Genomic DNA, 18837 nt, shown 5'->3' with positions numbered 1-18837 from the left:
CTCATGTACCGAGCACCGTAACAAAGTATGATGGTGTTATGGATTGAATTGTGTCCCCCCAAAAATATGTTGAAGTCCTAATCCTTGGTACCTATGAATGAGACCTTATTTGAAAATAAGGCCTTTACCTATGTAATCGAGTTAAGATGAGGTCATTAGAGTGCACTCAAATCTAATATGACTGGTTTCCTTAGAAGAGTAGAAGGGATACAGATACAGATACCTATCAGAAGAATGTTATATGATGATGGAGGTAGAGATTGGAGTGGGGCATTTAGAAGACCAGGAATGCTAAGGATTGCCAGTAACCTCAGCAACTAAGAGAAAGGTATAGAACAGATTCTCCCCTGGAGCCTTCAGAGAGAATATGGCCTTGCTGACAGGACTGATTAATTTTGGACTTCTAGCCTCCAGAACCGTGAGGGAATAAATTTTTGTTGTTTTCAGCCCCTCGGTTTGTTATGAAAGCCCTAGGAAACTAATAGAGATGGTTAGTTTGATGTATCAGCTTGGTAAGCCTTAATCCCCAGTTATTCAATCAAATACTAACCTGATGTGAAGCTGTTTTGTAGCTATGATTAACGTTTACAATCAGTTGACTTTAAGTAAAGGAGATTATCTAGATGGGCCTGATTTAATTATTTGAAAGGCCTTAAGAGCAGAACTGAGAATGCCCTAGAAAATAAACTGTACCTGTGGACCACAGCTTCAGCTTGTACCAGAAAGTTTCAGCCTGCCCTTCCTGATGGCCTGCCCTATAGATTTTGCACTCGCTTAACCAGCCCCCACAATAGTATAAGCCAATTCCTTGCAATAAATCTCTAATATATCTCCTACTGGTTCTGGAGGAATCCTGACTAATACAACCTTGAAATACATTTACCTAAAAGGCTGAGGAGTTGCCAAAGGCTACACAAAGGAGGCAGCTTTTGGCAGGGCCTTGAAGGAAGGATAGCCGTTTGCCAGATGGGGAAGGGCTTTTCTAAGAGGAAACAGTATGTGCAAAGCCCTGGAGTGGTGAAAACCTGCCTCTCCCCTCCCCCAGCAGCTGGAGATAGGCTTCGCAGAATTTGGAGTCACATTCTGAGGTCTTCTGCCAAGCTGAGGACTTCAGCGCTTGCCCTGGAGGACAGGGGTTCTCCTTTTTTTCTTCATTGTCTTTTAATTTAGTTTGTATGTTTTGCTTTTTTAATTGAGAGATTACTTTCAAAGTCAAGTGCATAAATTTTAAAGAATTTAATTAATTTTTACAACTATATATGTCCATGGGATCCCCACCAAAATCAAGACATAGAATCAAGGTGAGTGAGGTGAGCAAGGTGAGCACAGGGACAGATTCTACCTTTATTTAAAATTTTGACTTTTTGTTTTATTATGGATTTTTGCATTCATTTTGATTTTTTTAAAATATTGTTTATTTTGATGATTGAGTTGTTGTTGTTTCGTTTTTGGCTCATTCTCAAAATTTCGCCCCTGAGAGAAAGCCTCAGGTCTCATTCTAGTCTTGACCCCTTAAATATTTCCAGCATCTCAGTGATTCATTTATTCCTTCAATCCTCCAAAGGGAAACCTGGAGCCAAGACGGGGTTATTTAACGTGAACGGATGGCCCGGGTGTGCGTGATCATATTATGGGTGTCTAAGGGGACAGTTCATCCCTTAGATTAGCTTCTTGAAGGCTTCTGTAAAGTGAGTGTAAGAAACACAATATTGACTACTAGGGAGCCAGAGGAGGGCTTGTTTTTCAAGAGATCCACTGTGTCTTAGGCCGGGCCTGAAAGACCTTAGTTGACAGCCTGGTATCCATTAGCCTATCTGTGCCTCAGTCTTCTTATCTGTAACATGGAGTTCATAATCCTAGTACCCCTCTTATTGGACTGAGTACGGGTCAGATGAGATAATGGAAGAACTCTGCAGCCAACATTTACAGAGCGCTTACGATATGCCAGGCGCTGAGCTAAAGGTTTTACACCGTTACATTTTCAACAATGCACACAGTCCAACAGACAGACACAAGTCTCTGCAAGTCCCAGTGCAGACTGGGGAAAAATAGTCACCCTCCGCGGCATAGGGGCAAAGCTTCTGCCGCCCGATGCGCTGGGCGGGAAGGGGGCGGTGCACAGGTGGGGCGGGGCGGCGTAGAGGTTCCGGGATCCGGGTCCCCGGCTGCGCCTCCGCTTCGGAGCGCGCCGGTCGCTGGCTGCCGCTGGCGGGCGCATGTTGGGGCGCGCGGCGCGGCGGCGCTGCCCACGAGGGCTGCGGCGCGGCCCGCAGGCGCTGCTGGCGTTGCTGGTGCTGCTGGCGCTGGTCGGGCTGGTCTCCGTACTCCGGGCGCAGCGCGGGGCCAGGGCGGCCGAGCCGGGAATTCGGCGCGCCCCGCGCTCCGGCCGGCGCGACCCGGTCCTGCCGCGGCCGCCGGTGCAGGAGAACTCTTTGGGCGCGCACGGCGAGGCGGTGCGGCTGCAGCTGGAAGGCGAGGAGCTGCGGCTGCAGGAGGAGAGCGTGCGGCTGCACCAGATCAACATCTACCTTAGCGACCGCATCTCTCTGCACCGCCGCCTACCGGAGCGCTGGAACCCACTGTGAGTCTGCAGGTGGCCGGAGGAACCCTCCAGGGGGTGGGTGGGGAAGGGGGGGTCCCCAGGCCTCAGTTCCTACATCTTTGAAATGATGCGGTGGAAATAGGGTCTCGAAGTACTTGGGGATCACGCGTGTTATTGAGTCTCGAGAGTTGGCAGTGGAAGGCTTCACGTTGGGGGGAGGAACGCAAGAAAGTTAAAAAATAAAATTCGAAAAGTGTCAGAAATTGACGAATGTTCTTAGGTTGTCTCTTGGCTCCTTCCCCCTTAAGAAAGTGTGTCCTTCGATCCTGAAAAGTGGGGGTTGGGGCTAAGCAGGCAGGTTTAAGATGAAATCCCCTTTGGGTTCCTTTTCTGGGTCCCAGTCCAGCTCCTCCATATAGCCCCGCCTTGGCGAAGCTAAGGACTCCTGGAGTTGGAGACAGGCTGCACTCATTTGTCCCCGCGCCTGGGCGCGTATATGAACCGGAGGGGAGGGTGCACTGGGCAGTGAGGTGAAAGGTATCTGGAAGGCCACGTCAGAGGCGGCAAGTTTCCTTCCCTCTCACCTGAGGAGGAAGGTAGGGAAGGAGTGGCAGTTGGGAAGGGCTCCTGGCTGTGGTCCAGCCCAGCTCACGTCTGTGGATGGTACAGGCCCAGAGCCCCGTGTGGTCAGAGGCGTAATTCCCGTTGGAGCTGCTGGCTGGGTCGTTGTGCCCACCGCCTAGGTGAGAAGGGAACAGACTTGCAAGAGGAGGATGGCCCTTCCGACCTCTCCTTTCTTCCGTTGGTGGGGATCTTCTAGGTCTTCGTTTGAGCTCTTCCTTAAAAACTCTGAGGAAAAGAGGGCTCAGAGAGAGGGTCCCAGGGAGAAGCCAATAGGGCAGCCTGCTGTCCTTGGTACCTGACACCCTTACCTGATCCTTGTCTTTTTAGATTTACAGGTGTGGAAATAGGCTCAATGAGGACAGATGATGGCTAGAAAGTGGTGGAACTTGGGGGGACCGTGACCCTCCTGGCACCCTTGGCACTGTGTTGATTTCAGGATTTAAGGGACCTGCCCTGTGGGTCCTTGGTTTGGACGAATTTGCATCTCTTTGTTTTGTGGGGATCTGCTCATCCCTAGCCTCATGCTTTTTACTGAGGCATTTTCACTGTTCATCTTCTTGAGGAGTTTCTTTGTTGGAGTTGGTAGCAATTCCCCAACTTCAGGCAAATGATTGAATGCATGTTTATCTCCTTGAAACTCCAAGGGTGTTCACTGAGTGAAGGTCTGGGGGAAGCTTTCAGATCAGACCCAAGGGTCAGACACAGCCCATGTGAGATAAACTCCTGGCTCTTTTATTCATCAGTTTTGTGATCTTAGGCAAGCTATCTAGCCTTTCTGAGACTGTTTCCCTGTCTGCAAAATAGGGAATGAGAAGAAATAACACAACCTAGGAATTAATAAAACACCTAACACCTAGGAACACTGTGTACTCAAGTCTTATTAATTTTCCTTCCCTTCCCTATTACCAACAATATACGCAGGAGGTCACTTTTAAGAATCATCCAAGGATTGGTTGAAGTTTTTCTTTTGTGAGTTCCAACTTCTTTTATTGGCCCAGCTTGTGAAATTGCTTTGAAACACTATTATGTATGACCTGTGGAACTTATGATATCCCGTCTCCATAGTGACACAGCTCCCGTGTCCTATCAAGATTTGCTTATAGATCCTGCTGTGGCATTGACTCTGGGAAATTAATCCAAACGCAGCTTGATAAGGAGTGTGAATGCCTCCTGCCTTTAATTCCTGCAGCCAGGCCCATTGGGTTATCCTTACCTAGCTGGAAAGGTGAGCTTGATCTGTGTTGGTTGCAGCTGGGTCAGGCCTTGATGCGTAACTTCAGTGTGTCCAGTAATGTCAGAGTCTTTCATGGAGTCTCATTTTTTTATAGTTCATACAGAGGTGGGGACCTACTAAGGGTCTGGGGATTTAGCCAGAGAAGCTGAAAAGGCAGATTGTATGAGTTCACAGTCAGGATGGGAGGGGTGGTCCCTTGGGACTCTAATTAATAAGCAGGGAGGTGATTATGATCTTTGACTGTCACAGTAGGGAAGGCCCTGAGGCAGCATGCCATCTAACCTGAGAGGAAAAGCCAAGGTAACAAGCAGATCTGGGCAGAGCTGATCAAGAACCCAAATTTTTTATTCCCTCCTCCCTTTTGGAGTGGAGGCAATTATTTACCTCTTTTAATTATAAAAACAATATGTGTTCACTCTAGAAATTTTAGGAAATACAGAGAAGCAAAAAAGAAAAATGTAACCCATTAACCCACCACCCCCGGGAGAACCACTGTTAACATTTGGCTGTGTATCCTAGACTTTTCCAGGTATAGAAATAGATTTTGAAAAATATACATATGGGTATGTGGATGAGAACATATTAAAACGTGAATATGTACATAGGCTCACACATGTTTTTAAATGAAGTCGTCTTTTTGTTTGATGTCATATTGTTACAACATTGATGAGATGTCACAGGAACTTAATTCTTGTTTTTATCAATTAGCCTGTGGTAAAATTGGTTTTGTTATGTTTTGTTTTCCGTAAAGTCACAGGACCTATGGATGTTAAGTGAGGACTTGCTATACATTAGCTAAACCTATTACCATAGACAGGGAGTTGGGAACCCCCACTGCCCCTTCCCCAGGGGACTGTTTGGCGTGGCTATACCTGGCATCTGTTCAGGAGGTTATTTTTGGACAGTGCCAGACTGATAGAGACACTCGGAGTGTTGGTTCTAATTCGTCCAGACTCGATGTAGACCCTAGCCCTTCTGTGAGCCTAAACGTTACCTGACGATAGATTAGAGCACAGCTTTATTTCTGTTAGTTACAGCACTGAATCGAGGAGGAGGTGGTGGAGAATGACAAGAAATCCTTGCATGGTAATATAGTTAGTATTAGGTTCATAAAATTCTTTCACATATACATCTCATTTGAGCCTAGCAAGGAGAGGGAACTTTAACTCTGAGATGGGAGCTGGCCAAAGTTGGGAGCCAGATAGCTGAGTTTGTAGCCTTGGGAGATTTTTTTTAAAAATATCGATGCCAGGGACCTTCCCCAGAACAATTAAATAGAATTTCTGTGGGTAGAGCCTAGGCCAAGGCTGATGTTAACTAAGGTTGGAAGCTTCTGGCTGAGATCCTGAAGATTTCTTACTCAGAAGATTAAGGGTGGTGCTTTTGAGGGTGTGGGAGAATACCAGAATTAGACAAAGTGGGGATTAAAAACAGACCAAGTGCAGTTGAAACTAGTGGTGATATTATAGTTGTGAAGCGTGTTGCAAGTAAGTGTTTGCTGATAATTTTGTACCAATATTTGCAAAATGTTTTGTTTTTCATAGGTCGGAGAAGCCTTAAGGTAATCACTAGAATGTCATTCTCACTTGCTTTCTGTCCTGTATAGCTGAAGAGAAAGGTGGAGTGGACAGTGCATTTCCACCGGCACGTGGGTGCAGACACCAGGCATGTGAACACCAGCCGTTCGCTGCCGTAGCTGGGGAGTCGTGAACCACTCACTGGTTAGGAACGTGTGTAAATAATACGCAGGAGTTTGCGTTTCTTAAATGCTTGCTCTAGTTTTAGTCTTATTAATGCTATGATTCCAGATGTGTATCTGAGTTCAGGCATCAGGACTTAGGTGCTGGGATGATAGTCTCAAAATAGCGCTAAATAGGTAACTCAGAAAGAGTGTTTGTCTTGCTGTGGTTGGCAGAAGGGAGTTGGTTAGTATTTTTCTTCGTAGAGAGGTAGCCTGCTTGTCTGCTCTGATAACATTATTTTTGGAAAAACATCACACGTAGTGTGGAGATTAGACTGATGTTTGTTTTGCTTCCCCAACAAGGCTTCAAACCGCAGGATATTTTATTAATTCTCATTAGACCCATCTTGTGGCTGTCAGAATAGCACCCTTTCTTTAAATTAGTACTTTAATTCTAGAACATGTTCAGTTTTTGGTTAATATCTTCATGATAACTTTTTCCATCCTTTTACTTTGACTTATTCTATGAGCCTATGCTTTAGGTGTGTCTCTAAATAGTGTGTTGTTGGATTTTGTGTTCTTAAAAACAAACCCAGGCTGACAGCCTTTGACTTCAACTACATAGTTATATCCATTTATGTTTATTGTGCTTATTAATACTTTAGGATTTGATTATACCATCTTATCTTATGCTTTTTCTATTTGTTATGCTTTTTCTATGTGTTTTTCTCTTTCATGCTGCTTTATGAGTTAATAGCTTTTCATTCCATTTTTCTCTCTCTACTAATTTGGCAGTTATATTATCTACAGATGCTCCTTGGCTTACAACAGAGTTAAGTTCTATTAAACCCGTTGTAAATTGAAAATATCACATTTTGAAAATACATTTAATACACCTAACGTACCGAACATCGTAGCTTAGCCTCGCCTATCTTAAACATACTCAGAACACTTATGTTAGCCTACAGTTTGACAAAATCATCTCCCTGCTGCTGCCCAGCATCACAAGAGAGTATTGTGTTATGTATCTCTAGCCCAGGAAAATATCAAAATCTGAAATTCGAAGTATGGTTTCAGTTGACGCATATTGCTTTCTCACCATGATCAAGTTGAAAAAACCATAAGTTGAACTATCGTTAAGTCAGGGACTATCTGTATTTCTAATTTTTAATGGTAAGTTTAAAAGTACATATTTATTTCAACAAGGTCTAAAGTTAATCAGGGACTATGGACCTTAGAATGCTTTAACATTAATCACCTTCTTCTCAATTCGTATGCCGTGTTACTCCAGCATTTTAATCGTCTTTGCTTTTTAAACCAACCCATCAGAAATTTTAAAAAGGCAGTATTTGTGCTCGTGGAGATTAGGATAGTCCCCACCCGATAGGGTTGTTGTGGGTTAAGTAGAATAATATGTGTAAAATGCTTAGCACACTGCCTGTCACGTAGTAAGCACTCAGTACACGTTTCTGTTATTACCAGGTGCAGTACAAGGCATGCTGAGAATCCAGAGAAAAACAATTCAGCCCTTGCCCTCACAAAGCATATGAATTATACCAGAAAGTTAAGGAAAGGATGGCTTACTGTGATTTAGCAGTGAATTTGGCTCTGAGCTTCCCTTTGTCCCCTAGGCAAAAGGGGACCCTGAGTAATTCATAGCTGTCCTCTCTAATTGAAGGATGCACTGCTTCTTTCGGTCAGGAAAAGGGTAAAGTATTTTTTCCCAAAAGCAAGCTTAAAGACATTTCAGAAGGATATATTAAATGTCATGAGGGAGGATGCCTTTAAGGGATGTTTTAAAGAAAGAAGGAGAAATGATACCAGGCCAAGAAGAAAAGGAGAGGACAGAATATTAAATTATTGTTAAATGAAGGCATTTGTTATGCGGAGCTAAAGAAATATGATCCAGCTATTTAAAAATAATGTTTCCTTGTGATTATAAAAATGATGCATATTCATTGTAGAATAATTTTGGAATGCTGAAAAATATGAAGAATTAAATTAGAATCAGTGAGAATCTCACTGCTCAGAGATCACCACTGTTAACATTTGGCATATTTCTTTCTATTGTTTATCGTTTATGTATGAATGCATGCACACACACATTGTTGTGTACAGAATTGGCATAATGCTGTATAGATTTTCACCCTCCTTTTTCAATTTAACATTATAATGTGGTCATTTTCTTTTATTGTCAAATATTCTATGAAAATTGATTTTGAACAGCCATGGAGCATTTCTTCATGCAGCCATGCTACACTTTATTTCTTGTTGGACATTGAAATTGTTAACAGATTTATGCTATTATAAATAATGTTACAAGGAAAAATTTTTATGGCAAACCTTCATCAAGGTATCTCTCTGATTATTGCCTTAGGTGAGAAATTCTTAGATATAGTGGCATGAGAGCAAAGAGAAGAAGAACATTTTAAAGCTCTGTGTATGTGTTGCCAAAGTGGTACCCAGTTTTCTTGTGATTTAAGGGGACACAAATAGCTCACCTAGACATTTGAGAACAGTGGCCTTGGGCTTTACATTGTCACAGAGTAGTGAAAACACATAAACCAAAACACTGAGGAGGGACTGACAGACAGTCCCAACTCTGGTCAAGGAGAGCTTTTTCTGTCCTCCTGCTTATTCTCATCACAAGAAGAAATAAATTTGAATCCAAAACAGTTGGGATCTGATTTTAGACTAAAAGACAATTCTTTAAATGGAATAAACTTCCTTTTTGAAAACCTTACTTCACCATCCTTATTTCCAGTCGTTTCTCTTTGTATCTCTGTGTAATTCGAAACTAAATTTTAGCTTTACATTTTTTTAAAGATAAAAAAATTTTGTTTTTGGGTTTCATAAAAACATCTTTTCATGTAGTATAAGCAATTAATTATTTCTGATGCTTCTAGTGGGCTACTATCACTTTTCTATGTACCCCATCTAGTACTCAGGGGCTTATTAAATCCAGACACACTTGTTAATGTTTTCCATTTGCTATAACATATTTGGAAGAAGGAAAATGCTTTGGTAGAAGTGGAAAAGAATGAGATGGGAGAGGGCCTTTGTCAGGGCCACTGAAACAGATACGTATCTATAAATCAGAATCGCCTTGGTATTTGGGTATGTCTTTTGCAACATAACATTTTTTTCTTCTTATATTAAACTTTTAATTTTGAAAATTTAAAACCTAGAGGAAATTTGCAAAAATAGCAAGTGAACTATATATCCTTCACCTAGATCCACTCGTTACATATTTTACCCCATTTACTTAATTGTTCTCTATGTATATACTGTAATATTATGCACATTTGTGAATCAGTTGCAGAGAATAATTCTTTATCCTTTGTTACTTCATTTTTGAAGTATCAAGGACATTCTCTTATGATGCCATTATGTAGTTATCAAACCCAGGAAATCTCTACAATATTGGATTTTTCCAACTGTCCCAACTTTTTTCTTCCTGATCTGGTATCTAATCAGGATTCAGGTACGACATTTAGTTGTCATGTCTCTTTAGTCTCATTCAGTCTGAAATGGTCCCTCAGCCTTTCATTGTCTCTTAGGACATTGATGTTTTTTAAGAGTACATGCCTGTTTGTTTATAAAATGTCTCTTACTTTGGGCCTGCCTGAGAGTTTCCTTGGACTTATTTCATACAGAACTTAGTGACTTAATAAACATTTGTTATTTCTCACGTAATTTCTGTGAGTCAGGAATTTGGGTGTGGCTTAGCTGGTGGTTCTAGCTCTGGGATCTGTCACCATATCTCAGTCAAAATGCTGCCTGGGGCTTTCATCATCTCAAGGCTTGATTGGGACTGGAGGATCTGCTTTCAGAAAGGCACATCCCACATCCATGATGGAAAGTTTGCACTGCCTGTTGGTCAGAGGCCTTTGTCTCTGCCACATGGACCTCTGCTTAGGCTACTTGAGTGTCTTCACTGGATGATGGCTGGCTTTGCCTAGAACGGATGGTCCACGGGAGGGAAAAAAGGAAGAAACCTCAGTGTCTCAGGACCTGAGAAGTCACCCACTTTGCCTGCATTCTGTTCACATGTAGTGGTTTTAAAATTTATACACAAATTCTTTGATATCCTTCCCTTCAAAAGACAGAGCCTACTCTTCTTCCCCTTGCGTGTGGACCAGACTCCTCCCCTCTGTGGAGCACAGTGCTAAGTCCCCACTTCCATGAATTGGAAGCCAAGAATTCAGGTCCCGCTGGCTAGGGCAGGTGGAGATGTCCTGTTGCTGGCATGCTTCCAGCTTCCTCTGACTTTCCTCAGGTGCTCAGAGCTAGACCTCTGGATGCAACAGGGAGAGAATGTAAAGGCAGCTGAGAAGAGCCAACCCCTATCAGAGACTCTCAGAAAAAAACTGTTCATGTGGAAAAGCCATCCCAGGGACAGTAGAGCCTGAGCCTGGGCTGGTGTACAAGCTGTCCTGGTATTTTGGAAGAGGGACCTGGAGCTTTTCGAAACACTCTGAGAGAGAGGAGAGGGGGAGGGAGAGGAGGGGAGATGTGATTGTAGGAATCTTTATTTAGATTTCCATGGCCCACCTAAGCCTCCTTGAGGGTGGAAAGAGCAAGAGAGTAAGACCTATGACAAGGATCATATGACAAGGATCCTGACAGAAGGATCTCAGCCAAGTACACACTTGGAATCACTCTGTGAACTGCCCAACTTATCCTACCTCTCTGAGCCTTGTCTTTAAAGTGGAAACAATAAATACTAACATAAGAAGTGGTTGTGAGTTAAATAAAATATTCTGTTTCATCAGTTCTAAGGCACTTCTTGAAAAAATGTTTAACCATTTCTAAAGTTAGGATGTGTCTTAAAATCAATATGTCCTACAGTTATTTGTCTCCTCTTGGTTCATGAAAGAATGGTATGTCTTCCAACCATTGGGCTTTTAGCTTTGATGAAAAATTGTAGACTGATGATATGATAGCACTAAGGAATTGCTTATTTTTTAAGGTTTTATAATGACATCGTATTATTATTTTAAAAATCCTAATCTCTTAGAGATATGTACTGAAACATTTATGGGCGCTATCATATGCTGAATTTTGCTTATAAATAATCTGGGTTGGGAGAGAGGGTCAAGATGGACCAGGCATTGAGAACTGCCAAAGTCAGGCAAAGGGTACACAGGAGTTTTTTTTATGGCATTCTCTGTATTTTTTATATGTTTGAAATTTTTAATAATATGATAAAAGGAGAAAAAAACATAAGAGAATAAGCCACATACACAAAGGGCTCTTCCTCAGCTTTTCGTGGAACTGAGTCTCTTGTTATTCAGATCTCATCCTAAATGTCGCCTCCTTTGAGAAGCTGCCCCATTAGCTGTTCTATGGTTGCTCCCCATCTCCCTTCCCACTCCCCTCTGTAGTTCCTCTGTTTCATCAAAGCATGATCCCTTTGTTCTTAGTATTACTTTCTGAAATTTTTGATATGTCTGTTTACTTGATTATTGTTCCTCTGAATGTTAAGCTCCGTGAGAGCAGGGGTTTTGCCTATCTGGCACATAGTAGGCCATCAGGAAATATTTGGTGACTCACTGATACAGGCCCATTGATATGGTGCCTGGCATGTGGCAGATAGTCAGTAGATATTAATTTTCACCCCTCTTCCTGCTCGGTTCTCCATCTCTTTGGTCTCCCACTCGGCTTATCTGTAAGGCCTTTTCTTTCTGCCTGTAGCCTGGCTGGTCTTCAGCATTTATCCCCTTCTTGAATTTCCAGCTCAGCATTCAAACCCTTGTCCTTCTGGGGTCACTCATGTTGGGTGTAATTTTAGAACCTTTCTTAGAATCTGCTAGGTTTCCTAGTGAGACATGGCGGGGGCGGGGGGCGGTGCGCTGGAAGATCCTAGAAGATTATTTCCCATTCCCATAGACATTGCTAGGATGAAGTGTAGGGAAGATGCTGGGAGAGGGTAGGGAGAGACTCCAGAGCACGGTGAGTGACACATGCCGAAGGGGAGGCATGGGCAGAGTCCTGGAGGAGAATCCAGGAGCAGCGAGCCACTGCCCAGGTGGGGGTCCCAGGGCCTTCCCAGAGAGGTATATGATTGAGTTCTTGAAGGAGAACAGAGAGTTTGCACAGTAGGGGAGGGAGGAAAGGGCATTCCAGGTAGAGGGCACCGTCTGAGCGAAGGCCCAGAAGTGGAACTGGAAAGGAATGAACAGATGGGGAGCTGCTGGACAGGGAGAAGTGACAGACTCCCTCCTTTCTGATTCTGCTCAGTGTGTACATTGCGCAAATCAAATCTGAAAATTGCTTTAAAGCTTAAAAATGGTACCCTCCAGTTTGAACTTGTTGGGTGTCATTTTAGAACTTTCCTTAGAATCTGCTGGGGCTCCTAGTGGAACATAGGGGACTCTGGAAGATGCCAGCAGATCATTTCCCCTTCCCCAGGGGCAGGTCTCGAGACCGTGACCTTTGTCCCCTTCATCACTCCATCTCCAGCCTGGGCTGGGTACACACACAGTCAGAGGTGGGTTCTCGACTCCCGAAGTTGTGAAATTGTGTTCTATTTGCAGGTGCAAAGAGAAGAAATATGATTATGATCGTTTGCCCACAACATCTGTCGTCATAGCATTTTATAATGAAGCCTGGTCAACTCTCCTTCGGACAGTTTACAGTGTCCTTGAGACATCCCCAGACATCTTGCTAGAAGAAGTTATCCTCGTAGATGACTACAGCGACAGAGGTAAACCCCTGGCATAGGCTCTTGGAGGAGGCTGGCTTTCCATGACAGTGCCTGGGAGGTGAGAGTGTGACCTGGGACATGTGGAATGGGCCTGGTAAGGACCAACTTCCTGTGTTCCCCTGTGTCGGGCCCTTGCCCTTAGGGAGCTCAGAGCCTGGGGGGATGCAGATGTGATGACAGAGGGCTCCACCATAGGGTGCTGCTGGAAACAGATGAGGGACTTACTCTGAATGGGTGTCCAGAGGGGCGTGGTTGACCTTAGTTTTGAAGGTTGAGTAGTTTGCGGGCAGCAGAGGAGAAGGGAGGGTGTTTTAGGTCAGGGGCACAGATGTGGAAAGGCTCAGAGGTGCAGTGCTGTGTGGACTGTGTAGGATCTGCTAGCAGTTCAGGAGGGCCAGCCAGTGCTTGGGGGAGTAGTGGGTGGGAGAGGTGGAGAAGGGTGCAGGTGTTGGACATGAGGCCAAGGAGCTTGGGCAGGGAAAGCCAAGGCAGAGTTTTAAGCAGGAGAGCAGTTTGGGAGACCCCTCTGGGCTGGAGTGTGGAGAATGGCATACGGAGGAATGTTTTTCTGCTTTGTTTTGTTTCTGTGGCAAGAATATTTAGGGAAACATTTTCACGAACCATGAAGCAACCTGGAACATTTTATAAAATGTTCCCCTCCACTGATGATTGAGGACTTTTAAGACAAAGCCCGTGTCGATCTAGGGCCGATTCTCTCATTTTAATTTTACCTGATTGGTGCACACTGGCTTCCACCTGACCCACCAAGGTTCTAGAACCTGTGTGTGGAGTCGGGAGTCCTGGGGCCAGCCCTAGCTGTGGGCATGTTCCTTCCCACTTTTAAGGACTTATTTCCTATTCTGCAAAATGGGGTGAGCACATTCCTGACAAGTTGGATTTGTTTAACAAGTCTGAGAAATCATACGAGAAAGCTCTGGGAGGCAGTGTTAAGCCTGTGGATTTCAAGCAAGCATCCCTAGGTTTAAATCATGGGTCCTCAGCTCACTGACTCTGTGACCTTGACAAGTTACTTAGCCTCTCTGACCTCAGTGTTCTCATCTATAAAATGGGGGTAATAGAAATATCTCCTTCATAGGATTGTTATAAGACAAATGCGAGTTCTATGTAAATCACTTATACAACCATGGCATGGTAGGCCTTCTAATCCCATTATTATTACTACTATTACTGTTTCAACTTAAAGGTGCTCCTGAGAAAATTTACATGAGCATAACTGTATTATAAGTAAAAGATATATTAACATAATTCCATGTAAGTTAAAAAATTTATAGCATATTGCATAATGAATATAAATTAACAAAATTTATGTTAACATATTTTTTCAGAAAAATTGCGGTTAGGAGGTGCTTGTCCTTTTTATTTTAAAATGTTCACAAATCAAGGTGCGATGTATTTTGGGGGGATAATAGCTTTATTGAGATAGAGCCACATACTACACCACCCATTTCAAGCTACGATTTCAATGTGCGTGTGTGTGTAGACGGGGAGCATTTGGTGGCTCTGGAATTGCTTCACCCCGGCTTCCTTCAGCCTTCAGGGCGATTCCGGCCTTGGTTCTGGGTGAGGTGAGGGTGTCCCAGGTGGCAAAACAGAGAAGGCTTGTGTCTTTTAGTCTTCTTTTGGGACAGAGAGGCCCTGGAAGGACCTCACTTGGAATGTGTGGTGGTGACCGTCGATGTCCCGCCTCCCTCCGCAGAGCACCTGAAGGAACGCCTGGCCAATGAGCTGTCCGGGCTGCCCAAGGTGCGCCTGATCCGCGCCCACAAGAGGGAGGGCCTGGTGCGAGCCCGGCTGCTGGGGGCTTCCGCGGCGAAGGGGGACGTGCTGACCTTCCTGGACTGCCACTGTGAGTGCCACGAGGGGTGGCTGGAGCCGCTGCTACAGAGGTGCGTGAGCTGTCCATGTGGGGAGGGTCCCAACACTACACAGAAACAAACAAACTGATGACCGAGGTGTGAGAGGCCATGGGGCACCTGTCTCAGATGGTCCTCTGTCACTGGATGTGATAACAGCCTCTACCTCATTGGGCTGTGGAGGCCATTAAATGATCTAATAAACATACAGTTCTTAGAAGATGCTAAGCATACAGGAGGCCCTGTATTGAGCCTTTGCTTTTGTTACTACTTATTATCACACATTTATTGTAGAAGGTTTAGGAAGAATGGTCAATGAAGAAAAAAAGCTCCCCAGGGTCTTAGGTGGGCACCAGAGTTGAGACACACTGGACTCTGTATTGTTGCTCAGGTGGTCCCAACCAGGGTCATTATCTCCCTTCCCTCCAAGGGCTTTCGGAAATAGATGTTCTTGGTTGTCATGTCAACTGGGTAGCGCTTCTGGCATTTTGTGAGCCAGGAACCAGGGACACCAGGTATCCTGCAGTGTGCATCCTGCACAGCAGTGAAAGACTCTGCCCCAGAGGCGGGTAGTGCCACAGTGGGGGCACACTGCCACTTGGCCTGCACATTCTGTAACCATGATTCCGTGTCTTCTACTCCAGGGCTGGCTCCCCCCAGTTTTCCCTTTCTTGTAAAAATTAGATCATCCGTGGTTCCAGCCAGCTTGATTATCAAGTCACAAGTTCTTGGGGTCTTTGCCAGAAGCCGTGCAGCATATTCGAACCTGCCCAGCAAGACGGCCATTGTCCTTCTCAACCCTTTTTATAATGCCCTCAGTTCACTATATTTAAATAATTTTGCCTGTAGCTACTAACTCTGCAACTTACTCAATTTAATGAACTCAGGCTTGATTCTCTGTCTCACACAATCTATCCTGAATAGTGCAATTTCTCTAAAATTGTAGTTCTTACCTCAGTGTGGTATTCATAACGCCCCCTCTGATTTTCTGGTGTTATTCTAAACATACTTATAGCTCAAATTTGACCGATCTCTGTTTCTTCATACCATTGTTTTGTGTGACTCTCAGAAACTTTAGGTGTCAAATTCCAGATAAAAGCCCCCAAAATGTAATCCAAAGAAATCTAGTGTTCACACATGGTCTAGTCTCAGTTTATCTGGTGTGCTGTTCAATGCCAAAAAAAAAAAAAAAAAAAAAGAAAAGAAAAAGAAAAATTGGGAAGCATGCCGAAAGATGGGCGGACTTGTAATAACGATTGTGGAGGGAACAGCTGAAGCATAGTCACAGGCTGATACCTACAACGGAAGATCATAGCGCTTCTCACTATGTGTAACATTTCACAATAATAAAGATGAAAAGAAGCAAATGGCCATGGTGTCAGGTTCTCTGCCAGCCATCTCGCAGACATTCGGGGAGTCCTCACATGAACCCTGTAAGCAGATACCGTTCATCGTTACCACGAGAGAGCTGGCCCCGAGATGTTAGATGACTTGGCTCATGTAACTCATGTCACACGGAATAAGGAGCAGAATTAGAAATTTATATTCTAACTCCAAAGCTGACCCTTTGACCCTTTGGTCCGGATGCATCTCTGGACAGGGAGATAATTATTTCTTGACTGTGATTCATTGTGATTAAATGAAGGAACATTTGGCAATCTTGAGAAACTGAAAATCTGCCTTCTGTTTTAAAAGTGGCCTTTGATTTTTATATGTTTAGTTAGAATAACCATAGATAGAATCCGAATATTAAAGCTGTGTGGCGTTTCATACGAAGGCCAGAATCCTTGCTCCCCCTCTTCTCCCAAGCATCTCCCAAGATGGTCACCTGCCTGACATGGCTGCAGACACCTAGAATAACAGAAGCAGGAACACAGGTGTTCCTCCTTCCTAGTGGAAGGATGAGGGGAGTTCATCCCTGAATTTCCGAATTGTCCTCCTGCACCTGTCCACTTGGAGAGACAGGGGGTCCTGGGTGTTTGCAGGATCCACGAAGAAGAGTCAGCAGTGGTGTGCCCCGTGATTGATGTGATCGACTGGAACACCTTTGAGTACCTGGGGAACTCTGGGGAGCCTCAGATCGGTGGTTTTGACTGGAGACTGGTGTTCACGTGGCACGTGGTTCCCACGAGGGAGAGGATGCGGATGCGGTCTCCCATCGATGTCATCAGGTCAGAGATCGACTTCTTCCAGTGAACCTCCTTGCATCTGGCTAATGTATCAGTGAAGGCCCTTGGGAGGGGATGATTAGCTGTTGCCCCCGACTTGACCTTCTTTCAGAGCTTTTGTTGATTTTTATTAAAAATCTTTGCTATTGGTATATAAATGGACTTTATATTGGTATGTATGTTTATTTTTAAAATTCTGGTAAAATGCATAACCTAAAATTTACCATTTTAACCATTTTTAAGTGTTCAATTCAGTGATATCAACCCCATTCATAGTTTTGAGCAACCATTATTTCTATGTATTTCCAGAACTTTTTCATCATCCTATGCAGAAACTCTGTACCCATTAAGCAATGACTCCCCTTCCTCCGCACTTCCAAACCCTGGTAACTTCTTTTCTATTTTCTGTCTCTAGCAATGTCCTTATTCTAGAAACCTCACATAAGTGGAATCACATAATATTCGTCCTTTCGTGTCTGGCTTCTTTCACCTGTTGTGTTTGTAACTTTCCTCTAGAATTTCATTCCTTTTTATAACCGAGTAGTATTGTGTATATAGCCACATTTTGTTAATCTGCTCATCAGTTGATGGACACTTGGGTTGTTTCCACCATTTGGTTATTGTAAATAATGCTGCTGTGAGCATTGGTGTCCTGTTGTCTGTGTGAGTCCCCGTTTTCAGTTCTTTGTGGTACATACATAAGAATGGAATTGCTGGGTGATATGGTAAGTCCACATTTAACATTTTGAGGACACAGTGTCAGGCACCTTTTGAACTGGGAGGTGAGCAGTGAGCAGATCTGGGAGTGGAAGAGCCAGCTTTGGCCAGCGGGTGAGCTTAGTATTGTAGGCTCAAAGGGGACTCAGTTGCTCTCATTCCTGAGGTATTGAAAACATAGTCTGACTTGTTCCTCCCTTTCCAAGTTCAAGACCAGTTGGGAGATAGATGTAGGAGTCAGGTAGATGGAGATTAGACACCAGTTTTATTGCTGTTGTATTGAGCCAGAAATGGTGTCTTAGATCTACACCCATGTTAGAGATTGGGTCTTCTGAACCCTTCCACCAGAGGCCTGACCTTGAGATGACCCACTGCTGGCTGCAGTGGAACAAGTCTGGAGATAGTATTGAGAGATGAGGCTGGCGAGATAAATGGGGCCAAGTCACATCCAGCCCTGATGGCCAAGGAAAGAAAGGGATTGAACTTTACTCTGAGAGGGTCGTAGCCACTGAAGGCATTTTAGCTGCAGGTGACCTTTGCCTGTTGAATTCTTTAAAGATTGCGCTGGATGTCATGTGATTGGGCCCTGGAGGGGGTAGGGCTGCAGGCGGGGATGTCATTCGGAGGCATCTCAGTCTTCCAGTGCAGGAGAAGATGGTGCAGAAGATGGAGGGACAGGATAGAATCCAGTGCCGTGGAAGAATTGGGAGAATGGGAATGGGGAAGGGAGGAATCGAGGATGGCTCCCAGGCTTTCGTAGGAGTTCTCAGGGAGCATCCTGCCCAACCCCTCACTAAACAGGTTTGGAAACTGAGGCACAGAGTAAGAAGGATCTTACCCAGGGTAAGATCCAGCCTGTGACGCTGACATGAATTCCCATTGCCCACCCCACCCCCATACACATGCTTAGGGACATTGTGGCTAGCTATCCTCCACATCACGTAATATCCCTGAGCCTCAGTTTCCTCGCCTGTGAAACAGGTATGAGTATTTTCACCCCGCCTGTTTCCTAGACTTTTAGAATGAACACACGTGTAAGTGCTTCGTAGTCTAGAACCTTCCCTTCTACAAAGAATCTGGCTGTCCTTTTCTCAGTTTGCCTGGAGTTTGGAGTGTTCAAGGAAAGCCAGTACTTTGTCAAGGCCCAGATGCACTGCTGGAATATCTAAACATTTTAAACTTGGGTTCTTAATATATATTTCCCCGCTTGCGAATTTATTCTTTCATCTGGTTCTCTGTGGTGTGTTGAGCTTATAGCTTTCTGCTGTGGTAGAATAGAAGCCTTAGG

General features: G+C 44.2%; 1 protein-coding gene across 1 annotated transcript in view; it reads left to right on the top strand.

Annotated features, from left to right (window-relative positions):
* Positions 1-2201: 2201 nt before the first annotated feature.
* GALNT12 (polypeptide N-acetylgalactosaminyltransferase 12) overlaps positions 2202-18837 on the top strand; it is a 30738-nt gene continuing 14102 nt past the window's right edge. Inside the window, exons 1-4 of the mRNA XM_016146297.2 lie at positions 2202-2581; positions 12621-12790; positions 14508-14697; positions 16650-16835. Of these exons, the coding sequence (XP_016001783.1) occupies positions 2217-2581; positions 12621-12790; positions 14508-14697; positions 16650-16835 (911 nt within the window). The 5' untranslated portion in view covers positions 2202-2216. The remainder of the gene's footprint in view (positions 2582-12620; positions 12791-14507; positions 14698-16649; positions 16836-18837) is intronic.

The sequence above is a fragment of the Rousettus aegyptiacus genome, unplaced genomic scaffold, assembly GCF_014176215.1.
Source record: "Rousettus aegyptiacus isolate mRouAeg1 unplaced genomic scaffold, mRouAeg1.p scaffold_m13_p_3, whole genome shotgun sequence".
Classification (NCBI taxonomy): Eukaryota; Metazoa; Chordata; class Mammalia; order Chiroptera; family Pteropodidae; genus Rousettus; species Rousettus aegyptiacus.
The sequence above is the reverse complement of the archived record's forward strand: the minus strand, read 5'-3'. Positions and strand labels throughout refer to the sequence as shown.